The sequence below is a fragment of the Phodopus roborovskii genome, unplaced genomic scaffold (assembly GCF_943737965.1).
Source record: "Phodopus roborovskii unplaced genomic scaffold, PHOROB, whole genome shotgun sequence".
Taxonomy (NCBI): Eukaryota; Metazoa; Chordata; class Mammalia; order Rodentia; family Cricetidae; genus Phodopus; species Phodopus roborovskii.
Genome location: NW_026126407.1, coordinates 22187489 through 22209038, shown reverse-complemented (window position 1 = coordinate 22209038; position 21550 = coordinate 22187489). Strand labels below are relative to the sequence as shown.

At 46.8% G+C, this 21550-nt stretch overlaps 1 protein-coding gene across 3 annotated transcripts; it reads left to right on the top strand.

Annotated features, from left to right (window-relative positions):
• Positions 1-223: 223 nt before the first annotated feature.
• Positions 224-14685, top strand: Sh3bp5l (SH3 binding domain protein 5 like). Of its 3 annotated transcripts, none has more exons than XM_051180604.1 (7): positions 224-377; positions 833-1443; positions 7478-7540; positions 7690-7818; positions 11138-11299; positions 12236-12409; positions 12881-14685. In XM_051180604.1, exons 2-7 carry the CDS (start codon positions 1261-1263, stop codon positions 13346-13348), a joined length of 1179 nt encoding a protein of 392 aa, XP_051036561.1. In that variant the 5' UTR covers positions 224-377; positions 833-1260; the 3' UTR covers positions 13349-14685. The 3 variants fall into 3 exon arrangements, with proteins under 3 accessions (XP_051036561.1, XP_051036560.1, XP_051036562.1); XM_051180603.1 differs by having other exon boundaries at positions 244-367; XM_051180605.1 differs by lacking the exon at positions 224-377 and adding an exon at positions 391-494.
• Positions 14686-21550: the final 6865 nt, after the last annotated feature.

Below are 21550 nucleotides of genomic sequence, written 5' to 3'. Positions count from 1 at the left end.
TTTACGACATTCTTGCCTGCACTTCTGTCGGGAGGGACTATAGGTCTCCATCACACGCTGTAGTCTTCCTCAGGATCTCATATTCATGCATTCGTTTCACTTGGACTCGCTGGCTGTGAACTGGAAGCTAGGAAAAGCGACGTTGGACACAGGGTGGCACCATCTTTGTACGGACGCTGAAAGCCAGCATTCCGTGCATTGAGCCCACACGGGGCAATGCTTGTCAGTGAGAAAGGGAGGGAAAAGCGATTTTACGTAATGGCGTATTTCCGTTTCCTCTCCGCTGGGGCGTTTTTGGTTGGACAGTCTTGTTGCGGGGAGGGAGGGGGAAGATTGTTTGCTCCCTAGACGCTCCCCGCATAGCAAGGTAAACTGAGGTAAAGCCGGGAAGGGGAGTTTTTGTTCTTGGTTTATGGGGTGGCTGGGACTGAGACCTTGGGACTGCGGCAGAGTGTGGGGTTGGAGCCTGGAGGCTCAGATGGTCCGCAGGGCTGGTGAGGCGGGGTTGAGGGTTAGAAGGTGAATTGCTAAGCCGGAGAGGGTGTTGGGGGACCGGCTGGAGAGAAAGAGGGTGTGGATGAGAGGGTGGGGCTCAAGTCTGGAAGGTGTTGACGAGGGAGAGGCTGGAGTGAGAGGAACAGGGGCAGGAGCAGAGTCGGACCTAAAGTCCTTGAGGCCCGAGGAAAGGAGTTGAGGTGGGGACTGGTCGGACCACACAAGTGCATGTTGGGGATACATTAGTGTCTTTGGGAGACCCAGGACATGGAGGAGGCTGCTGGCCAAGGTTCTGATGCTGACATCATATGTAACTTGGCCTTTGTTTCTTCTGCAGCTCCCCAGAGGCTTGCCTCTTAGCCTCTGGTCGGACTTAGCCTTCTCTACATCTGCCACCACAGCCTGGAGGCGCTTGCCTCCACTCTCCCGAATGGTGCTCCTCTCCGCAGGCCTCGGCCCAGGATCCAGGCCCCCTTTGCTCCTTGGTTTGGAGCTGTTGCTGCTGGGGTCTCTCGGTGGACTCCCTGTGGTGGGGTGTGAAGAACTTTTGCACACACGAGGCTTTAGTTACAGGGACCTTCCTAACACTTTGAATCTCAGCCTCTAACCGAGCGTGAGGCTCTTCCCGTGCCCCTTATTTTCTGCCTTTGAGAAGAGAAAACCCTTCTGTTTGACATCCAAAGCCCAGGAAGCCTCAAGCTGGGGCCCCGGTCCCAGCATGTCAGCCCTCTCTTGTGCATAGGGCTTTGCCCTCTTCCAGCCAGCATGGCTGATTTCAAAAAGGCTCCGGGGGGCCGAGAGACTCCACAGGGGGAACTTCGGCCAGAGGCGGTAGAGGATGAAGTCCCTAGGAGCCCTGTCGAAGAGGAGCCTGGAGGAGGTGGAAGCAACAGCAGTGAGACCAAATTGTCCCCTAGAGAAGAGGAAGAATTGGACCCTAGGATACAGGTGAGAAGACGGAGAGGAAGAAGGGGGCGGGAAGCCCAGATTCCAGGCTTGGTGAAGAGCTGACAGAGGAGTGAGAGGCCTTAGACTATCACTGTGGGCAGGGTTTGGGAAGGGAAACAAGTATGTCCACAAAACATTGTGGTTTGTCGTGTTAAGTGCCAATAGAAGACCTGGCGGGAGAGCCGACCCTGCCTGAGTGCTTGGAGTATGCTGGATGACGGTACATGTTAGGCCTACAACCGTCGTTCCTTCTGATATCTGGTATCCCTGATATCACTGGAGGTGACTGAGATTGGGAGGCAGTTTTGAGACTAAGAAGGGGAGCTTTCCACTTTTTCTGCCTTCTCAGCAGTGTCTCTCAGAATCTCGTTGTGAGACCTTTCAGGGATTTGGAAGGCAATATAAGCCTTGGACCTGAAAGGAAATTCATGTCTGTATGTCTGTCTATCCTTCCTTCCTATTTTTTTTTTTTTTAAATTTTCATTTTTTTGAGACAGGGTTAGCTGTGTAGCCTGTCTGGGAACTTGATTTTTAGACCTAGATGGCCTAAAACTCAAGAGATCTGCCTGCCTTTGCCTCCCAAGGGGTTGGATTAAAAGTGTGTACCATCATGCCCAGCAGGAAATCTCTAATTGCAAGGATTTCGATTAATCGGGAGCAGTTCATTGCCATGGGATGTGTCCAGTCTAGTTGGTAAGACAGGGAGATGGTTGTGTAAGAGACAGCAGGGAAGCAGGTATGAGGAAGACTGGGCATTGTGAGGGAAATGGCTGACTAGGTCATCTCTAGTGTTTCAGGGTACTGTCTCAGGAGGACTTTGTGGTGAAGTTTCTTGGGCAGGTAATGGGCAGCATCTGCCTGTGTGTTTGAGGCCCAAGTGTATCGTTTGGGTAGGTTGTCTCTCAGGTTCTGTTGTCTGGGGCCATGATTTAGCTCCTTGTGGGTAGCCAGAGCATCCTAGAGTTGAATTCTCTGTCTTACTAGGTGATGACAATGAATTGCAAAGAAAGCAAAGCTGGTCCTGGTGTGTGTGTGTGTGTGTGTGTGTGTGTGTGTTTGTGTGTATGTGGTAAGGCTCCTCTTGGGCTGTATGTGTGATTGTAATGGAGCATCGGTGAGCTATTCTTTTCTGGCATGAGTCAGTAATTTAGTTCTGCTGTGCTTCATAGTGCTGAATTGAAAACAACTCAGCTTCTCTTGCTCATTCTAAAGACTTGCTCTCCACTGAGAAAATACATTAAAAAAAAGTCTTGGGATAGATATTCAAGCAACTTCAGTCCCATGATTTGTGATTTGTGAATTTTGAGAAAGTTAACTTCTTTGAACTTCAGTTTGTCTGTAAAGTTCAGGATTTGATTTGTCTGATTTGCACAGCTCCCATTCACTGCACAGAAGTCCAGAATTCTTTTACAAATGCGTTTGTATATTTCTTTGGTAGAGTTTATAGATTGTTAAGATGGAACTCTCTCTGTTCCTTGAGGAGAAGGGCATATAACGCACTTCCTGAAGACCTCCTGTTCTGCTCTGGAAAAGCCTGCTCTTCTTGCTTCCTCCACCAGCCTCTTGTCCTGTGGACTTTCCCAGCCATCATTAGGCAAAGGCAGTAGAATGAAGAGGCACACTCGAGTTGCAGTGTCCCGAAGGTAACCACCAGAGTAAATATAATCAGATAAGATGAAAACTGCAGCTCTCTACTGCAGTGATGGTGCTAATGGGATCTTTCTGCCATCACAGCTCTGTCAGATGGGCTCTGGGGGTGTCAGAGTGCCCTGAGGATGTATAAGGTCTGCTTTATCTCCATTGAACTTGCAGCGTGTCTGGTACTAGTAGGGCATACTAGATCCTTGTTCCTCTTGCTAAGCTGGATAGCACTTAGTGGAGAGTTGCGGGCTGCCCAGGGAGGGAAGGGCCTCATCTGATGACACAGGCACAGATGGGTCAGTTCTTCAGCCCTCACTAGGGATTTAGAATCAGTCATACGTAAAAGCAGCCTGATGGTGGAGGCTGCAACATTTTGCCGTTCAGTGTTTGTTGTGTTCTTTTGTGCCGAGGAGGTGAGGTAGCATGTGATTGAAGTTTGCTTTAGTGTTGATAGTGATCCATATAATGTGTCTTGAAAAAGTGCTTCAGTCCTTTCAGGGAGTGTCTATTTAATGTGTCTCCATTAACAGATCCATCAAAATCCACTAGGGAGTTTTAAAAAACATTTTCATTTACTCAGCTGAATAGGATAAGATGTGAAATTAGAGCACAGCCAGGGCTGAGCCCACTAGACAAGAGGTAGCCGAGACACAGGGCTCTGACCTATTTTGGGATTTTTTTTTTTTTTTAATTTCTCGGAAATGTTTATCCTCAGGGTGGGGTCTCCCTGACATAGGGCTGGGTTTCTGTGGCTGACAGGCAGGTAGCTCACGTGTGTCGTCTGGTGGGATGTCTCTGGAAGTAGACTGGAGACTAGCCCATACTTGCCTGTAGTATGTGTTTACCTCTTTAGAAAAGGCTATGTCTCCATCAAGGTTTCATTGGCTCGTTGGAGTTCCTCAAGTCCTCCGACTTTTGGAAAGAGGGTCTTAGTGGATGGGAGTGGGGTGTGTTGGTCAAAGGGGTTGGTGGTGCTAGTATGGGCCTGGCCCCGTCTCCAGTTTTCTCTGCCTCCCTTTTTTTTTTTTTTTTTTTTTTTTTTTTTTTTTTTTTGCTGTTGTTTGTGTTTTGTTTGGTAAGATAGTCTCACCAGGATGGTCTTGAACTCACTATATAGCTCATGCTGACTTTGAACTCCTGATCCTTTTGTCTCTGCATCCCAAGTGCTGGGATTAGAGGTGTGTGCCACCATGTTTGGCTCTCCTTCCTTTTTGATGGATACATTTCTTTTTTTTTTTTTTTTTTTTTTTTTTTTTTAAGTTATGTTGAACACACTTGCTTTACTCCCAATTCTTCAGGGTGACTTTGCAATCTCAGTGTTCTCATCTTCAAGTGTTGGTTTAACTCTCAAAGTAAAGTAATCATCATCCTGGCCCTATTTACTCTTCATCTGTTTGGGCCCGTAGTGGTTTGTGGAAGAGGACTTGGAGCATCCAAGGGTGGAGCAGACACATTTATAGTCAAGCATCCATGCTTTGACTCAGTGGCCTGGCATTCTGGGAATGCCCCAAGAAGGTCATCCTCCTGCTGGCTGCTGGCTTCTGACTGATGATGCATGCTGACTCAGACCCTGTCCTCTGCGAATTCCATTTTCGCGAGTGCCAGGAGTCCCTGGTGGAACAGGCCAAATGGAATGTGGTGCTGACTGTCCACAAACAACAATTTGGGTGCTCAGTGGCTTCCTGTTGTGCTTTGCTGTGATGCTGCAGTTTGGCTGTTTCTCCCTGCTTACTGTGTCCGTCTCTCAGTGGGGCCTTTTCTTTGTTCTGTTTGAACTTTGAGCACTAGTTAGACCTCTCAGTAGGCTTTTTCTCCTTCCTTCTATCCTTCCTTCCTGTCTGTCATCTGTCTCTGTCTCTGTCTCTGTCTCTCTCTCTCTCTCTTTCTTTCTTTCTCTCTTTCAAGACAGGGTTTCTCTATGTAGCTTTGGCTGTCTTGGAACTTGGAACTTGAACTTTTGAGACAGGCTTTACCCTATAGTTCAGGCTGACCTTGAACTTGGGATCTCTTTGCCTCAGCTTTCCAAGTGTTGGGGTTACAGGTGTAACCCACTGTAATTGGCATCAGGTATTTGATTTTTTTTTCTTTTTGATTGCAAGGGGTGCCACTGGGGTGCTAGTTCCTACATTTGAGCTCACAGATTGTGATATGTCTGCTTCTGCCTTCCAAGTGCTGGGATTAAAAGCATGGGCCACCATACCCAGGCTGGTTTTTACTTTTTAAAGGTGAGGTTGATAGCTCAGTGTGGTGGTGCACATTTTAAATTTCAGCACTAGGGATATTGGGTCAGGAAGATCAAGAATTTTAAAAAATGGCTTTCAGAAAATGAACCATTCCATGTGAGCTCACAGCATTGTTCTGTGACTGGTTCAAATCAGCTTGATTCATGGTTCTTTTGAGGTAGATTATGCACAGTTTCATGTCCTTGTTCCTAGTTCCACTGTAGGTCTCTGCATTTGTATTATTCTTTTTATTTTATTGGATGCATGGGAGCAATTTCCTGTACTTTTAGTTTTTCAGTATTTTTTCAAAATGTACATTCCTGTCTGCATTATAGAAATAAGTGAGCTCTTTTATTCCAGCGCCGCCGCTCCCACTGGGTTGCTAGAAGTGCCAAGCAAGGTGAATGGTAGCCAACATTACATTTATGCCGATGGGGCAAGATGGAGTTACTGTCCAATGCTTGTCATGGATGAGCAGCAGTCATACTGCATGGGCTGGTGGAGGCAGTGCCTGGAGCTGGGCACCTGCCCTGTGGAGCCTGTAGCTAAGTACCTGGCATTTCTAGATACAGAGAGCCCTTGGCACAGCCCAGTACTCTAAGGGGTATCCTCAGACCACCATGATCTGGAATTGGATGTGTTTTCTTAGGCAAGGGAGAATGATTTGTGGCCAGCACCCTTCCCAGATCCCTGCCCCATCACTGAAAGATCCAGTGATTCCTTGCTTTTCTCTCAGGCCCAGGGACCAGTGAGACATTCAGACTAGTAAGTAGGTGTAGTGATTTGTCTCAGAGATACAAGATCATGCACTGGGGCCTTCTGAGATGACTTAGTGGTTAAGAGTATGGACTGCTCTTACAGGGACCTGAGTTAAGTTCCCAGCATCCTGTTGGGCAGCCCATAACCACCTGTAACTCCAGGGGAATTTGATGCCTCTGGCCCCTGCAGGTACCTGCACTCACATGTGTACCTTTTTCCCCATGCTCATAATTAAAAAAAATAAATAGATAAGGAAAGTTGTACTTCATTGGATGGTATCTGGTCAAAAAACCTCTTGGAACCCTTACCCGGTCTTGATCATCCAGCAAGCCCTTGTGTTTTCTGTGTCCTGCGTTTCCTTGGGGGCCTTCCCCCTCTTCTTCCACTTAGAACACAGTAAATAGCTTTTACTTCGGATTCTGTGGTTCCTCCAAGCTTCCCTTCCGTTGCTCAGACTTCCTATCTTGCATCAGGCTCTGGGGACACTTTGCCATTGGACCTCTATTTTCTGTTCTTCCTTTGGTGCTTGTTTTACTGGTCTTTCTTTGTGCCTCTCACCTTGTCTCTCTGGAGCACATGCTCTCCTTTGCCTTCTTGCTGGGAAGATGTACTCTAGGCATCTTGCCCTGGCTTTCTCCTGCTCAGGGAGGTGACCCTGCTGCCTATGGTACACCTGTGACCATCTTCACACTGGTTTACTGTTGGCAAGAGCCTTTTACTCACTGGTGTGAGTCACCACCTCTGTGTGTGCTGTGTTCTACATTCTTTTTAAAGATTTATTTATTTTATGTATGTGTTCTGCCTACATATATGTATGTGGACCATATTTGTGCAATACCCTTGGAGGCCAGAAGAGGACACTGGATCCCCTGGAGCTGGAATTGCAGATGGTTGTGAACTACCATGTGGATGCTGGGGACTGAACCTGGTACCTCTGCAAGAGCAACAAGTAGTCTTAAGCCCTGAGCCATCTCTCCAGGCCCATGTTCCACATTGTTCTCAAAGTACTGAGCAATAAGTAGGCAGTAAGCATGAGCTGAGTGAGTGGCCTCCTGGCCTAGGCAGGAGAACCCTTCCCCCCATCACGAACTGGTGCACCCTGGGGGAGAGCGAGGCTCACTGCCACTTGATCTGTGCATGGTAGTACCGCATTCCCTGAACTGGAATTTCCTCATCCTTGCAGTGGGGGTCTGACTACTCAGTTATGTGGAACTGTGAAGATTACGTGAGACTATTCTCTGGCCTAGACAGGGTGTGATTGGAACAGTCCCTGCTGCATTTCTTATCCATTTTCCAAGTGACTCACTTTACGTTCCAGTCTGCTGGAACTTTCTCTCTGTTTTTCCTCCCTGCCTAGTGTAGTTCACTTGAGGCTACTTGTGTCTATTCTAATTCACACCCTCCTTTGGCAGGAGGAGCTGGAGCATCTGAACCAGGCTAGTGAGGAGATCAACCAGGTGGAGCTACAGCTAGATGTGAGTATCTCATTCCTCACACCCTTGGGTTGGCCTTTGGAGATGTCTCCATTTGTGTTTTCTTAGATTGAGACAGTGGTAGAGAAAGGGGTATGTCTGAGAAATGAGGTTCTGAGACCTGTATGCCTGTTTTCTATCTTCCCTTCTAGGAGGCCAGGACCACTTATCGGAGGATCCTGCAGGAGTCTGCAAGAAAGCTTAACACACAGGGCTCTCACTTGGGGAGCTGTATTGAGAAGGCCCGGCCCTACTATGAGGCTCGACGACTGGCTAAGGAGGTATGCTTGAGTTTCTGCTACTGTGACAAATACTAAGACCTTAGGGGAGGAAAGGGTTTATGTAACTTACACTTCCAGGTCACAGTCTGTCATTAATGGAAGTCAGGGCAGCAACCCGAACAAGAACTGGAACAGAACCATGAGGAGCCCCGCTTGCTGGTTCACTTGAAGGCTTATACTCACCTTGTTTTCCTATGTAGTCCAGGACTACTTGTCCGGGGAATGTGCCTCTCATAGTAGGCTGGGCCCTTTTCCATCAGTTAACGGTCAAGACAGTACCCTATGGATAGGTCCACAGGTCAATCTGATCTGGGCAGTCTGTTAGCTGAGATTCCCTTTTCAGGTGACCCTAGACTGTATCTGGTTGATCTAACTAAGTAGTTAAGTAGTGGGTCAGTTTGACCTACAATCGGGGAGGGCTTCTTGCAGGGTCTCTCTGGACTCTCCAGTCTGTGTATGGAGTGGAGAATAGTAGCCTGTGTGTTGAGGATGTTCTTACAGTTGTAGGAGATGGGTTCAGGGGGCCAGTGAGATGGCTCAGTGGATAAAGGCACCTCCTGCCATGCCTGATAACCTGAGTTCATTCCCTGGGATCTACATGGTGAAAGGGGAGAACTGACTCCTGTGCACTGTCCTCTAATCTCCACATGCATGGTGTGGCATTTGTGCTGACACATGCACTTGCATGCACATACAAATACATAAGAAAATAGGAATAGGCTCATGGTCAAGAAAAGGTCGTGTGGAGGCATTGGGTCTTGCAGGGAAATTTGTTCAGTCTCACTAATGACTTCATTCTTTCTATCCTTCCTTCTCTCTTCTCTTCCTCTTCACTTCCTTTTCCTGGCCTCCCCTCCCCTCTCCTCTGTTTCATTGGACTGGGATCAAACCCAGGGTCTTGGGAATACCAGACAAGAACTGCTGAGCTTCACCCACAGGCTCCACCTGCTGATGTTTAGATGTCTTCTGTGTTTAAGTAGTGAGGATTCAGGGTGTATGTAGGATATCCACTCTGACATCCTACTGTTTTCTCTTTCTTTGTTTTGCTTTCCCTCTTTCCTCCCTTTCCTTGCACTCCCCTCCCTTTTCCAGCTTCTCCCCCTCCCCTCCGCTCCCCTCCCCTTCCATTATGAGACAGGGTCTCTATGTAGCTTTGGTTGTTCTGGAACTCCATTGAGATCAGGCTGTTCTCAAACTCAAGAGATTTGATTGCCTCTACCTCCTTAGTGGTGGGATTAAAAGCATGGGCCACCACACCTGGCTCAATAATTCTACTACTGTTTTTTTTTTTTTTTTTTTGGTCATTTGTTATGTTAATATTTATTATTATTAATGGGACTAGGTCTTTGTTTATCACAAAATATGTGACCAATATGGTTTCTACACTATATTATCCACTTAGTATATATTATCACCATGCTATTACCTATAATTCAAATTTCATTACAAAATTTCATCCAGCCTAGCCTTTTACATTTACATTTTGCATATAAAAGCCACTTCCTAGTAACTTGCATATTTTCAGAGTTTCATTTTGAACAAATTTAAATTTGGTGACAGAAGAGACTTTCTAATTATTAAACAAAATATAGAAATAGTAAGGGGGAAAAAGCTGATTTTTCTTCTCTTACTCCTCTCAGCAGCCTAGTGTTTGCTCCCCAGATATTTCTTAAATTTGTATATGATAGATTTAGCTTTAAATAATATAAATTGATAATTAACATTCATTTGAAAACAAATGCATGAGCAAATTCTACTTAGGAGTTTTTACAATTATTTCTTCTTGAGTTTATATAATTTTATTGACACTGCCTAATTTGGTAGAGTTGTTTTTTTTTACAGTAACACTGTTTATAAATCTCATTTAAAAAGTTAGCTCATGCCCTAGGGATAGATCCTGGTCCCACTGCCAGGGGTCCCACAAGGTGTTGGGGAGCAGAAGGAGGGGAGAACTTGTGGGTATGGAAAATGAATTAAAAAATAAAAAACTCATTTATTCTACAATCTGTAACAAAAAGTTTGACTTGATAATTTATGCCATTCACTTGGTCAGATGTGCAAACTATGCCTGCTTTTAGAGAAGTGCAGGAGATTGGTGAAGTTGAATGAAAAGTCTGATTTTTAAAAAAGTATATCCATGCAGAATTTGACAAGTTGAAATCCTTGAACGGATTTCTGATTCATGTGGTTGTTTAACCCTGTTTGTGCCCAGTGTATATCATACTAACTCTAAAAGCCAGTTTGTTAGTTGCTGTGAATCTGTGTTTCTTTGTATGCTATAAGCAACTAAACATGTATTTCCCTTTGCTATTATTTCTATGTTTTGCCTTTTTTTTTTTTTAAAAAACTACTTTGTTGCATACTTTACAAAGACAAAGTCATATAATATGTGTTATCTTTGTTCCTTCATCTTATCTGTGTTACTGTATTATGGCATAATAGCAAAGCAGTAGATAGGCATGTTCTGGGGATGTAGTGCTTTGTGGGGCTGGAGAAATGGCTCAGTTGTTAAGAAATGTTTTGCTACTGAGCCATACCCCTAGCCCTGTGTCATACTTTGTAAAGCTCAATAGTTACTTTCTTTTTGAGACAGGGTTTCCATGTAGTCCTGGACTCAGGCTGGCCTCAATCTTGAACTCACAGAGATCTGTCTGCCTCTGCCTTCTGAGTGTTGGGATTAAAGGTGTATGCATATCATCATGCCCAGCTGCGTTGTTTCCATTTGTAAGACATGCTCTTTTAGCCTGTTTCCTATAGACCTGGAAGCTTGTGTTTGCTTCCAGCATTTTTTCTTGGCTAATACTGGTTGAATATCCCTTACCTTAATTTTGGATAGAGTTATCAGATGTTAAAGTGATAACAGATGCTATGCTTGATCATAGCCAGTGAGCTGAGACGTGGTCTTTATCTTAATTTTGGGCTAAGAAGTATATTAGATTTTTTTTCCCCCCTAGATTTTGGAATATGTGCCTGTATATAATGACATACCTTGGAGATGACAATCAAACCCAAATAGAGAATTCATGTAAATTTGACAGATATCCTATAAATATAACCCAATCGATGTAAATATTTTTATTTAATAATTTTGTCTTTATTTATGTGTATGTGTATATGTTAATCTGGTTAAATTTCATGTGGCCACCATGCACTGACAGTATCTTTCTTCTTATTCTTTTTCTAATCTGTAGAGTTGCTTTGATGGCATCTATCCTTAGTGTGGTTTAGGAAATGAAGCTGACATTATAAGTGGGTCTTCCTCTTTCTCTTGTCCTTAGCCCTTTCAGGGCTCTCCATCCTGATGGCCCTCTCCCCACAGGCCCAGCAGGAGACACAGAAGGCAGCATTGCGCTATGAGCGGGCTGTGAGCATGCACAATGCTGCCCGGGAGATGGTCTTTGTGGCTGAGCAGGGTGTCATGGCTGACAAAAATCGACTGGACCCTACGTGGCAGGAGATGCTCAACCATGCTACCTGTAAGGTAAGGGGCTGCTAGGAGGTCCCCTTCACTCTACTCTCCTGTTTCCTCTGGGTGGGGCTGACCATGAGCTTCTTCCAGGCAGTGGCTCTGGATTCAGTACTTATGTGTTAGGTTCAGCCATGTGACTCCTTGTTCCTGTTTCTAGGAAGTTTCCCTTCTCTGGTCTTGCATTCTGCCAGTATATCTTGGAGGGTTAATTTGTGTACTACTTCCAGGCTCCTAAAAGGAGATTAGGAATGTGGGCATCTTGGCAAGGGCTTATTCTGCCTCCCTCAGCTTGCTCATGGCATGTATCAACTCCTGGGTAATGAGTGTAGTGAGTGTGTCTGGAATGCCTAGAGAAGACACTTTGTTCTATTGTGTGCTTTATGAATGAGTGTAGATGAATTGGACAACCATAGGAATGGGAGCAGACATGAGGTTGGCTGGTCCTGGGAGACAAGGTAGCTGAAGCCTTCTCCTGTCTCCTGGTTACATGCTGTTGTGGGAACTGGGAGAACCTAGCATGCCTCTGTGGCTTTCCACAGGCAGTGTCTTCTGTCCCTGACCTCTAGCCATTGGCACTGAGGGGTCTGTCAAGATTATTTGGCTGCACAGTTGTAGTGCGCTTGAGGGTATTCAGCTATGCTTAGGGAGTAAGCTAGCTGTAGCACCCTTCCATGGTATCAGCAAAGCTGAGTGGCATGTCATACAGGTGATGACAGGCGAGACCGTGGGGAAGAGGCTTGTGCTTGAGATCTGTGACCAAAAGAGATGGTAAGAAACTTGAATCCCTCTTGTCTCACTTTGTAGACAACAGGGGTGGAGGAAGGACTTTGCAGACAATGCTATTCAGGGTTCCCCCAGGGCAATGAGCATATTGGCAGCCTAGGGCTGATTCCAGGAATGTATGTGTGCCAGTTCATTGATGTGTGTCTACCTCCCAACCTGGACCAGGTAAATGAGGCAGAGGAAGAGCGTCTTCGAGGGGAGCGGGAACATCAGCGTGTGACTCGGCTGTGCCAGCAGGCTGAAGCTCGGGTCCAGGCCCTGCAGAAGACCCTCCGACGGGCCATTGGCAAGAGCCGCCCCTACTTTGAGCTCAAGGCCCAGTTCAGCCAAATCCTGGAGGTAACTCAGTGGGGAGAATGGGAGAATGGGCAGGTAGAGGAAGTGCTGGTGTACTTCTTTGATCAGTGCTGGGGCCTGATGAGGGTAAAACCTTGCCAGACTAGCTAATACTCAAAATGACCCTGCAGGAGTGGGAGGCCGAGGTGAGCGATTTGTGCTGGTCCCTGATCGAGAAGCAAAGGTAAATGAGGAAAGTGAGAATTGATGGAAGCTGGGAATGGGGAAGACCAGCCAGATGGAGAGGAAGAATAGAGAGAAGGGAGGAGGGGCCAGTGGGTTAAAGACCCGGGAGAAAGGCTGAGTGGGGCTCAGGTCAGGAGGGACATTCAGAGGGTGTAGTAGAACTGGACAAAGTATTGCAGTTTAGAGGTGCTGAGGACATCTGGGACCTCTGGGGTAGGAGGCCTGACCTTAGGGAAGAGTGCTGAATGGGTTCAAGACATCTTATAGGTTTCCTGTCTCCGTCTGCAGGAGCACAAGGCCAAGGTGACAGAACTGGAGCAGCAGGTGGCACAGGCCAAGACCCGCTACTCAGTGGCTCTTCGAAACCTGGAGCAGATCAGCGAGCAGATTCATGCCCGGCGCCGGGGCTTGCCTCCTCACCCTCTGGGCCCACGGCGATCTTCCCCTGTCGGGGCTGAAGCTGGGCCTGAGGGCATTGAGGATGCGGACAGTGGGATCGAAGGGGCAGAGGGTGGGGGCCTGGAGGAGGGCAGCAGCCTTGGGCCTGGTGCAGGCCCAGACACGGACACGCTGAGCCTGTTAAGCCTTCGCACTGTGGCCTCTGACCTGCAGAAGTGTGACTCAGTGGAGCACCTGCGTGGCCTCTCAGACCATGCCAGTCTGGATGGCCAAGAGCTGGGACCCCAGAGCCGGGGACGCCGGGGAAGTGACGGCACAGTCAGAGGGGGCCGGCACCAGCGCAGTGTCAGCCTGTAGCTTTGTTGCCAGTGTGCTGGCCTGACTTCTATGGGCAATCAGGGCCCCATAGGCCTTTTTCTCCTCGAGTCCTGTCTGCCCCAGATTTGGCCTGCAGCCTTCCCTGGGCAAGGGCAGCTGTGTCTCAGTCCCGTCTCCCTAGCTTTCTCACTGTCCTTCCTCTCAGGAGGCAGCTCTCTCTTTGCCTTACCCACCCAGAAGGCTTGCGCTCTGGCTCTGTCTCCTCGTCCCCTCCTGGCACTTGAGTCTCTGATGCTCTCTAATTTCCTCTTCCAACCTGACTTCTATCTGTCTGGCTTTTCCCCTCAGGGAACTTGGTCTAGAAGACACAGGAAGGTCATGTGAGAACACATGTCCTAGCCCAAGTGGTTGGACAGACCCTCACCTGTTGACTACTGGCACTGTCTTCCCAGAAGGCAGCTCCCCAGGCTGCCCCGGTATACTGCTGAGTCCAGCAGTCTGTGCTCTTGTCCTGTCCTAGCCTGCCTGTGAGCAATGTGTAAAATGTCCATGTGCCTCTGGAAGACACCACCTTCTGTCCGTGCACCCCTTGTGACCTTAGCTGCTGTGCTGTGTCCATAATTCGGCGTCAGGGGAGCCAAACCCTGTTATCAACGTGGCAATTAGGACCAACTCCAAATGGCCCCTGTCTGTGTGGTTTGTCTCCAGTTGGGCTGGGCCCTTATCATTGCCAAGGTGCTAGTAGGTCCCTGATGGGGTCTATGCCGAAGGGTAAAGATGGGAGATTCTCGAGGCTGGGACCTTGCCACCCCTACCCGCCCCCTCGTGTGTGTGGCTCTGGTCTTGCTTTTTCTTGGTGGAGGTTGAACTGGAGCTTGGCACCCTCCTCCAGGGAGGCATTAGGGAACTTGGTGCTCAATTGCTCTCCATCACTCTTCCTCACACAAGACAGTACGTACCTACTCCAGGAACCTTTGGGAAGCACTTTAAGCATGGCTGCAAAGCCTCCCTTGTGTGGGAGGAGTTGACCTGAAGTGAGGGGTCCTGGCCTCAAAGATGAGCTCTGGGTGCTGGTGCTCCTGGGTTGTATGAAGGGAAACCACAGCAGATCTTGGTGCCTTGGCAGAGCTGCTGACCTCCTGCCCCACCAGGAGGATGGGGAGGGTGCTTGCCCAGGGCTGGGAGAAGCGGGCCCATGTCTCAAATGGGATCTCCCAATTTTCAGGTTTGAGGATGGTCACAATGAGAACCTGTGGGGTTTGAGGTGGCTGTTCAGAACAGAAATGAGGACACGCGTGTGCGAGTGCATGTGCTGGTGTGTGTGGGAAAGGGTCAGTCCTGGTTTTATTTAAATAAAATAGTTTATGTAACGCTGATGATTACCGTCTGTTGAAAGAGAAGTGAGGCTGAGGTAGAGGGCTCTTTAGACTAAGCAGTCAAGAAGTCAAGACTGTACACACCAATGAGAAGAGGGAAACAGGTGCCAGCTTTGGGGTGGTCACACAAATGTACAAGGCTGGTGGGGGGCAGTACCCAGAAAGGTGTGTTGTGCAGTAATGGGTGCCAGGGCTGGGCTTGCTGCAGAGGGCCTGCATAGTCGGAAGTGGCCACTGTTGGGGCTAAGACTCCTGAGTGTTGGCATGGCACAGAGTATCCTGGGTGTGTCTGCACATAAGCATTAAGGAAGGGGAGGGATCAAAGTAGGGACACTTGCTTATTAAGTATGGCATGGCACTGAATCTTGAATTTCCAGTAAACCGTGGTCTCTGTCTACTGCAATATCATGACATACTCACACAGAGAGTGACTCCTGAGTTGGAGTATGCTTGGTTATAGGTGGGAGAGGTCTGAGTGTATTTAGACACGGATGGGAGATGCCTGAGAGACATCAAGTAAATTGGGTCCACAAGGAGGTGGAGGTGAAGACTGGTCTGGAGTTGAGACTTGCCACTCCCAGTGTCTTGTAAATAGATGTGGCCCACAACCATAATCCCATCATTCAGAAGGTGAGGGAAGGAGGATCACAAGTTCAAAGTCACCTTCAGCTACATAGTGAGTTTGATGCCTATGCTATGGGAGGCTCTCAAAAACAAAGCCATGATCAAAAGACTTTGTGCTCTCTTACAGGTGGGGCATGCTAGCCTTTAGAACTGGATTGAGGTCAGCCCAGGAGCGAAAGAGAATTACCAGTGTGGGTCTTCCAGTGGCAGGGAAGGGCAGGATGGAGGCCAAAGATGAGAGATACAAGTGGAATAGTGAGCTTGTGCACACTGGATACCCAGGGCTGTCGTGAGCCAGTACAACTGAACATTCACTGTACGTTTTGACAGGCACTGTCCAGGTCTTCCTTTGAAACCACCTTCCCTGATCTATCAGGAAATACTGTGAGTGCATGGCGTACATCTTTGGGTGGACAGACTTAAAAATTAGTTGTCTACATTGAGGTATAGAATGGGGCATTCCGCTGGATGTAGTGAAATAGTTACTATAGTTAAGCTTAATGGAGTATTTGTATGGTTATATTCTTTTTTGTTAAAGACAACAACAAAAAACCCCACCTAAAATGACTCTTAGCAAACTTAATTCCAGTTCTCAGGAGTGAGCTTTTGAGGTGGTGCTGGCCAGCCCCTGGGGACAGGCAAGGGCCTCAGAGGAGAATGCTAGGACTCTTTCCTTGCAGTTTGTCCTTGGCTTAGTCACCTGCTGAATAAGGTAAGTGAGCAGAAACCAGGAAGGTCAGAAAATAGTGTTTCCTACAAATGAAAAGACCAGCCTCTTCTGAGGTGCTCCCCACAGCCAAGTGCTGTAAAGGTGTGCTCCTTTGCTAACAACGATGCTGTTTACTTAACTGGTCTATCTCTAACCGGACACACACCCATTTGTTGAGGTCTCATCCTCATTTCCACACTGTCATACCACGTTACCTGGGCTGAGTTCTATGTGGTGTCTTCTCTAGAAGGATGGGGACTTCAGTTTCTATGCTGAGCACACACTCTGCACCTGGTAATTTGTAAAGGTGTTTTTGCTGTTTGTCCCTCTTGCATCTCAAACCTACAGCAGTTGACTTGATCTTCACACTGATTAGGAGATCAGTCGTATTGAATGGTACAAAGCCCCAGAGTCAAGTCCTCAGTCTTTTGGGGGAAATCTCAAAATTATATCCCAGTGCAACTGTGTGTAGCGTGGATGCCACAGTGACTGTTCCTGGTGACTCTTGTTGATTCTCTGCAGCTTCAGATGTGTAAACCCAAACACCTGCCCTTGTGCATGACAAGAAAAATTATATGCAGCGATTGCATTTTCTTCTCTTGGGTGTATTTGACAGCATCACACCTGTAACTTGGAGCAGGAGGGTGCTTCTCCGGCTATCAGTCATGCTCTACATGCAGGAAGCAGAAGCCACCTGACATTGGAAATCCCCTTGCATTCTGACCATGGCTCTGCCCTGATGTGTGTACATGGATGAGTTATGCAGCTCCCAGTTCCTGTTTCTGTGTGCAGGGAGAGGGCTGGACTAGATAGCAAACCTCAGGTAGTCTAAGGCACTGAAGATTAGGCCTTGTGGGCATTTGGTGTGTGTGTGGGGGGGTGTAAGGTAGTGATGTGGACATCCAGAGAATGGGGAGGGGTAAACTGGGAAGATAGAAGTCCAGCTTGGAGTAGTAGCACCTGCTGAGATTCAGTGTGTGTGTGTGTGTGTGTAGTGATGCTTGTTGGCATTGAGTGTCTCCTTTCATGGGGTAGACAGGTGGTATTCGCCACACAGTATGAAAACAAACAAATAACCAGTTGATATATTGAAGTATAACTTGGAGGAAGGGGTTGTCAAGTTGAGTTTCTTCCCTAAGCAGAAAAGGACATTCTAGACCTAGGATGCATTGAAGGTTGAGAGAAGGATTCACCTGCTACCTCATTGTGAATGTCTGTCTAGGCCACAGTCTATCCTTTTTACTTTTTTGAAAATAGGTAAATATATTTTGAAATAAAAAATATTGTCTACTTGGTGAAAAAAAACACATAAATACTTTTCATCCACAAAGCATGCAGATTGCAGATTGCTACTAAAAAACCTAACTAGCTACCTTAGATTAAATATATAGCTGAGAGAAAATAGTTTTGCAGGCATTTGAACATTTTATAGTACTGGGTACTGAACCTGATGAACCCGAATGATCTGCTACTGCATCACACCCTGCTCCCCACCACTGATGTACACCCCATTCCCCATCATTGAGCTCCACCTTCATCTTGCCTAAGCCGTTACATTAGGAAAATACTAGGAGTTCAGATTCCAAAAGTAACAGCTGCTTATAAAAGATCCATACAGGACAGACTGAAATAAAGAGAGAAGGACCCGTGAGTCTGCTCTGCGCCACATCTCATCTCACGAAAAGCCACTTCTTTGTGTGGTTTATTTGGGTCCTGGCTTTCCAAATCTTTTCTTCTACACATGCAAAATTCACCTCCATTTGGCTGATATCACACTGTTTTGTAACTGCAATTATACTTGATGTGTCTTTGACGTCTTTGCATGTTGGTTGGACAGTTGTCTATCCTTAGAAATCCCGTTAAGTGTGGGATCTCGGCAGTTAAGCTGAAGCAGGAGGATCAGAGTTCAAGATCAGCATGGACCACACAGTGAGTTAGAGCGCTACCTGAGCCACAGGAGAACTTACCCTAAAAACTAAAGTCAGGGGCTCAGCAGTTAAGAGCACTCTGTGTGTGTGCGTGTGCGTGCATGTGTGTGTGTGTGTGTGTGTGTGTGTTTGGTGTGGTGGGGAAGCAGCATACATGCCACAGCCAAGAGCTTGCTCTCTCTCTCCCTCCCCCCCCCCCGTGTGTGTGTGTGTGTGTGTGTGTGTGTGTTTGGTGTGGTGGGGAAGCAGCATACATACCACAGCCTGTGTGGGGAGTCAGAGGGCAACCTGTGGGAATGGGCTGGCTTCTACCCTGTAGATTGAGTATATTGAACACAGATCTTCAGGTTCAGTGGCAAGTGTCTCTAATGCTGAGCCATCTCACTGGCCCTCCTGGTAGGATGGTAATATACCTACATGTGTCTATAGTCTTAGTCATCATGATAAATTTATAGGTGGTACCCTCTTTACTCTCAGGACTAAGTCATTTATCAGCCTGTGTCATGTGGGTGGAGCAGGACAGATGTTTTCATTGTTTATCCTCCCAGGTACATCCTAAAATGGAATCAAAAGCTACTTACCTTCTCAGGGCAAGGTACAACCACAACCTAAAAAAAAAGTTTTACACTGTATTGGGGTGACTTACAGCAGGGCACAGGCTGAATTTAGCATAGAATATGTTTTGTGAGATTGCCAGACAAGGTCTGGGAGGGGTTTCTCTGTGGTTTTGGAGGCTGTCCTGGAACTAGCTCTTGTAGACCAGGCTGGTCTCGAACTCACAGAGATCCATCCACCTGCCTCTGCCTCCCTAGTGCTGGGAGTAAAGGCATTTTCTTAATTGAGGTTCCCTCCTTTCAGAGGATATTAGTATGTGTCAAATCGACATAAACTATCAGTACACTTAATTTATCTAAATTTTATTTTTATTTATGTGTATGTTTCTGTGTATGCCCGAGGAAGCCAGAAGAGGGCACCAGATCCCTTGGAACTGGTTACAGTTTGCTGTGAGGTGCCCTGTGTGGGTGCTGGGACCTGAACTCACATCCTCTGGAAGAGCAGCACACATGTTTAACTGCTGAGCCATCTCTTTAGCCCCACATTGGCCTTTTTAATTGACATATTGAGCTTGGGTGGCAGAACCTAGCTTGTTGAGGCTGTTAGGTTCAGGCTTGATGGTACTCTAAAAATAAACAAAACCGCTGGTAACAATGGAAGAGAATGCAAAGTATGTTTGTCCAGCAGCAGAGGAAGTGAGCTCCAAGGTCTGTGTGATTAGCTGGTAGAAGGTTCCTTAGGGAAACGCCCAGTGGCCTGTTGCATAAATGGTGCCAGTACTGTACACAACCACACTAGCTTTATTAGTCTGGCTTATCTTGACTTGCCTTAGGTTCCTAGGTGTGGGGCTGTTCTGGGGCTCACTGAAATTCTCCAGCTGTTGACAGACAAGAGGTTTATGGATCTGGAGTCAGAGAAATCACTGATAAGTGGAGTTTTAGACCGGTCCCACCCTCTGTTGGCTCCAGGAAGCCAGACCCCATGAGAGAAATAGAGTATGCAGTATACAGAAGGCAGAGGGAGAGGAGTCACATTCCTGGAACATCTTTACAATTTCCCCTGGAGGGACTAGAGAGATGGCTCAGCAATTGAGAGCACCGGCTGCTTTTCCAGAGGACCCAAGTTCAATTCCCAGCACCTACATGGCAGCTCACAACTGTCTTTAACTTCAGTTCCCGGGGATGGGATACCTTCACACAAATGCACATAAAGTTAAATAAAGTATTAAAACAGGAGGTTTTCTTTATATCTTAGGGCTTTTAATTAAAAAATTAAAAAAACAAAAAACAACAAAAACCCTTTTCCCTGGAAATAACATGCTTTAGGAAGAGGACCAGGAGAATATGCCTGATGAGTTGCCTGTCAATTCCACAAGTCACATGCCTGGAACTCAGCCAGCTCAAAACATGCCATTTTCTAGTCAAAGAAAATGCAGATGCTCAGTATGGAACTTTCATGTTTTGTGGGATTTTTATTTTTATTAACTATTTCATTTTATTATGTGTCTTTCTTGTTTTTGTTTTTGTTTTGTTTTGTTTTGTTTTTGAGACAGGTTTTGAGACAGCTCACAAAAATCTGCCTGCCTCTGCCTCCCAAATTCTGGGATTAAAGTTTGCCCCACCCCCCTCACCCTCTGGCTGCGTGTCCTCCCCACCCCCCACCCCCCCACCCCCGCCTTATTATGTGTCTTTTGTCTGCATGTGTATCTGTGCACCATGTGTGAGCCCTGCTCATGAGGCCAGGCCAAAAGAAGGTGTTGATCCTCATGCAGGTGATGGGAGCTGAACCCAGGTCCTCTGCCGAAGCATCTCTTCTTCACTTATTTTTTATTTAGAAAAGATAGATGTGTGTGGAAGTATGTGTATATTGTATCTCTCACTCTGTGTGTGTATCTGTGTGTGTATGTGTGTGTGTGTGTGTGTTTGTGTGGTCATTTGTATATGAGTGTGAGTGCTTTCACAGGCTAGGAGAAGGCATTAGATGTCCTGGAGCTGGAGTCAGAGGCAGATGTGAGGTGCCTGATGTGGATGCTGAGGACCCAAGCAGGTCCTTTGCAAGAACAGAGAGTATTCTTAACAACTGAACCGTTTCTCTAGCCCCTTACTGTTTATTTTTTTGATGGAATGTGTTGGACTCCTCTGAAGTTATGTTCAGGAGACTACAGAGCCCAGCAAGTGCCTCTGTTATTGATGTAGAACATACTATTATTATTGGTATTTTAACACAATACACATGCACCATCATATATTTTGAAGTTTTGGAAATTTAGTTGTGTTGTCAAATTTGATATAAAAAAAGCCTCTCGTGGTACTCTGCTGAGAAATTAACAGCTGTATTGGTCTAGACACATTAAACTCACCCCTCCCCCTATTTAGAGCAAACTCAAGAGGCACTAAATACTTGCCTTATCTATATGGGTTTGATTGCAGAAGCTAATATTCCATTCTCTAAATAATGAAGAAAACATTGCTGCCCTCTGGAAGACTCTCGGGCTGTGAGACGACTGTGCCACGTGGGATGCCCCTTTTTCAGGGTTGAACATCCAACACCCATAGTATGGTGAACTATAGCCCTCAGTTGGGAGCCGACAGGAGCAGAGGTCTTTCAGGCTTGCCTGTACCCACTTGGAATTGTTTTCATTACCCCTGGGCTGGGGATAAAATAAGTGCGTTTTCCTCAAAGGGTTTCAGGTGCTTGCTGTCTTCAAACATTCTAGAGGATTTTCTTGAATAAATACCTCTTCATCTGCACGATGTACAAGTTCAGAGATGGCTGTTTGGTTGTTGGTTAAAATAGTTTCCCCTGACTCAGCGGACCTGCCTTGGGAAATGACACTGCCATTTCATACATGGTGCCCACCTTTGCATACAGGGCCTTTATTGGCCATGGAGTACTTGTGCCAGCAGCTTCGAATTCCTTTCATCCCTATGAAAATTTCTGAACCACAAGATAGCTTTGGAAAGGTCTTATAACTTTGGAAAAGTCCATGCATGTTCTACAGAAGCCAGATGGACATATTTGAGATTAAAAAAAAAAAAAAAAAAAAGGC

Excerpts from the sequence above, each read along its gene's own strand:
- Sh3bp5l (XM_051180604.1), top strand. The coding sequence starts at position 1,261 with ATGGCTGATTTCAAAAAGGCTCCGGGGGGCCGAGAGACTCCACAGGGG. Across the intron at positions 7,819-11,137 it reads CTCGACGACTGGCTAAGGAG|GCCCAGCAGGAGACACAGAA; the intron begins GTATGCTTGAGT and ends CTCTCCCCACAG. Across the intron at positions 12,410-12,880 it reads AGTTCAGCCAAATCCTGGAG|GAGCACAAGGCCAAGGTGAC; the intron begins GTAACTCAGTGG and ends CTCCGTCTGCAG.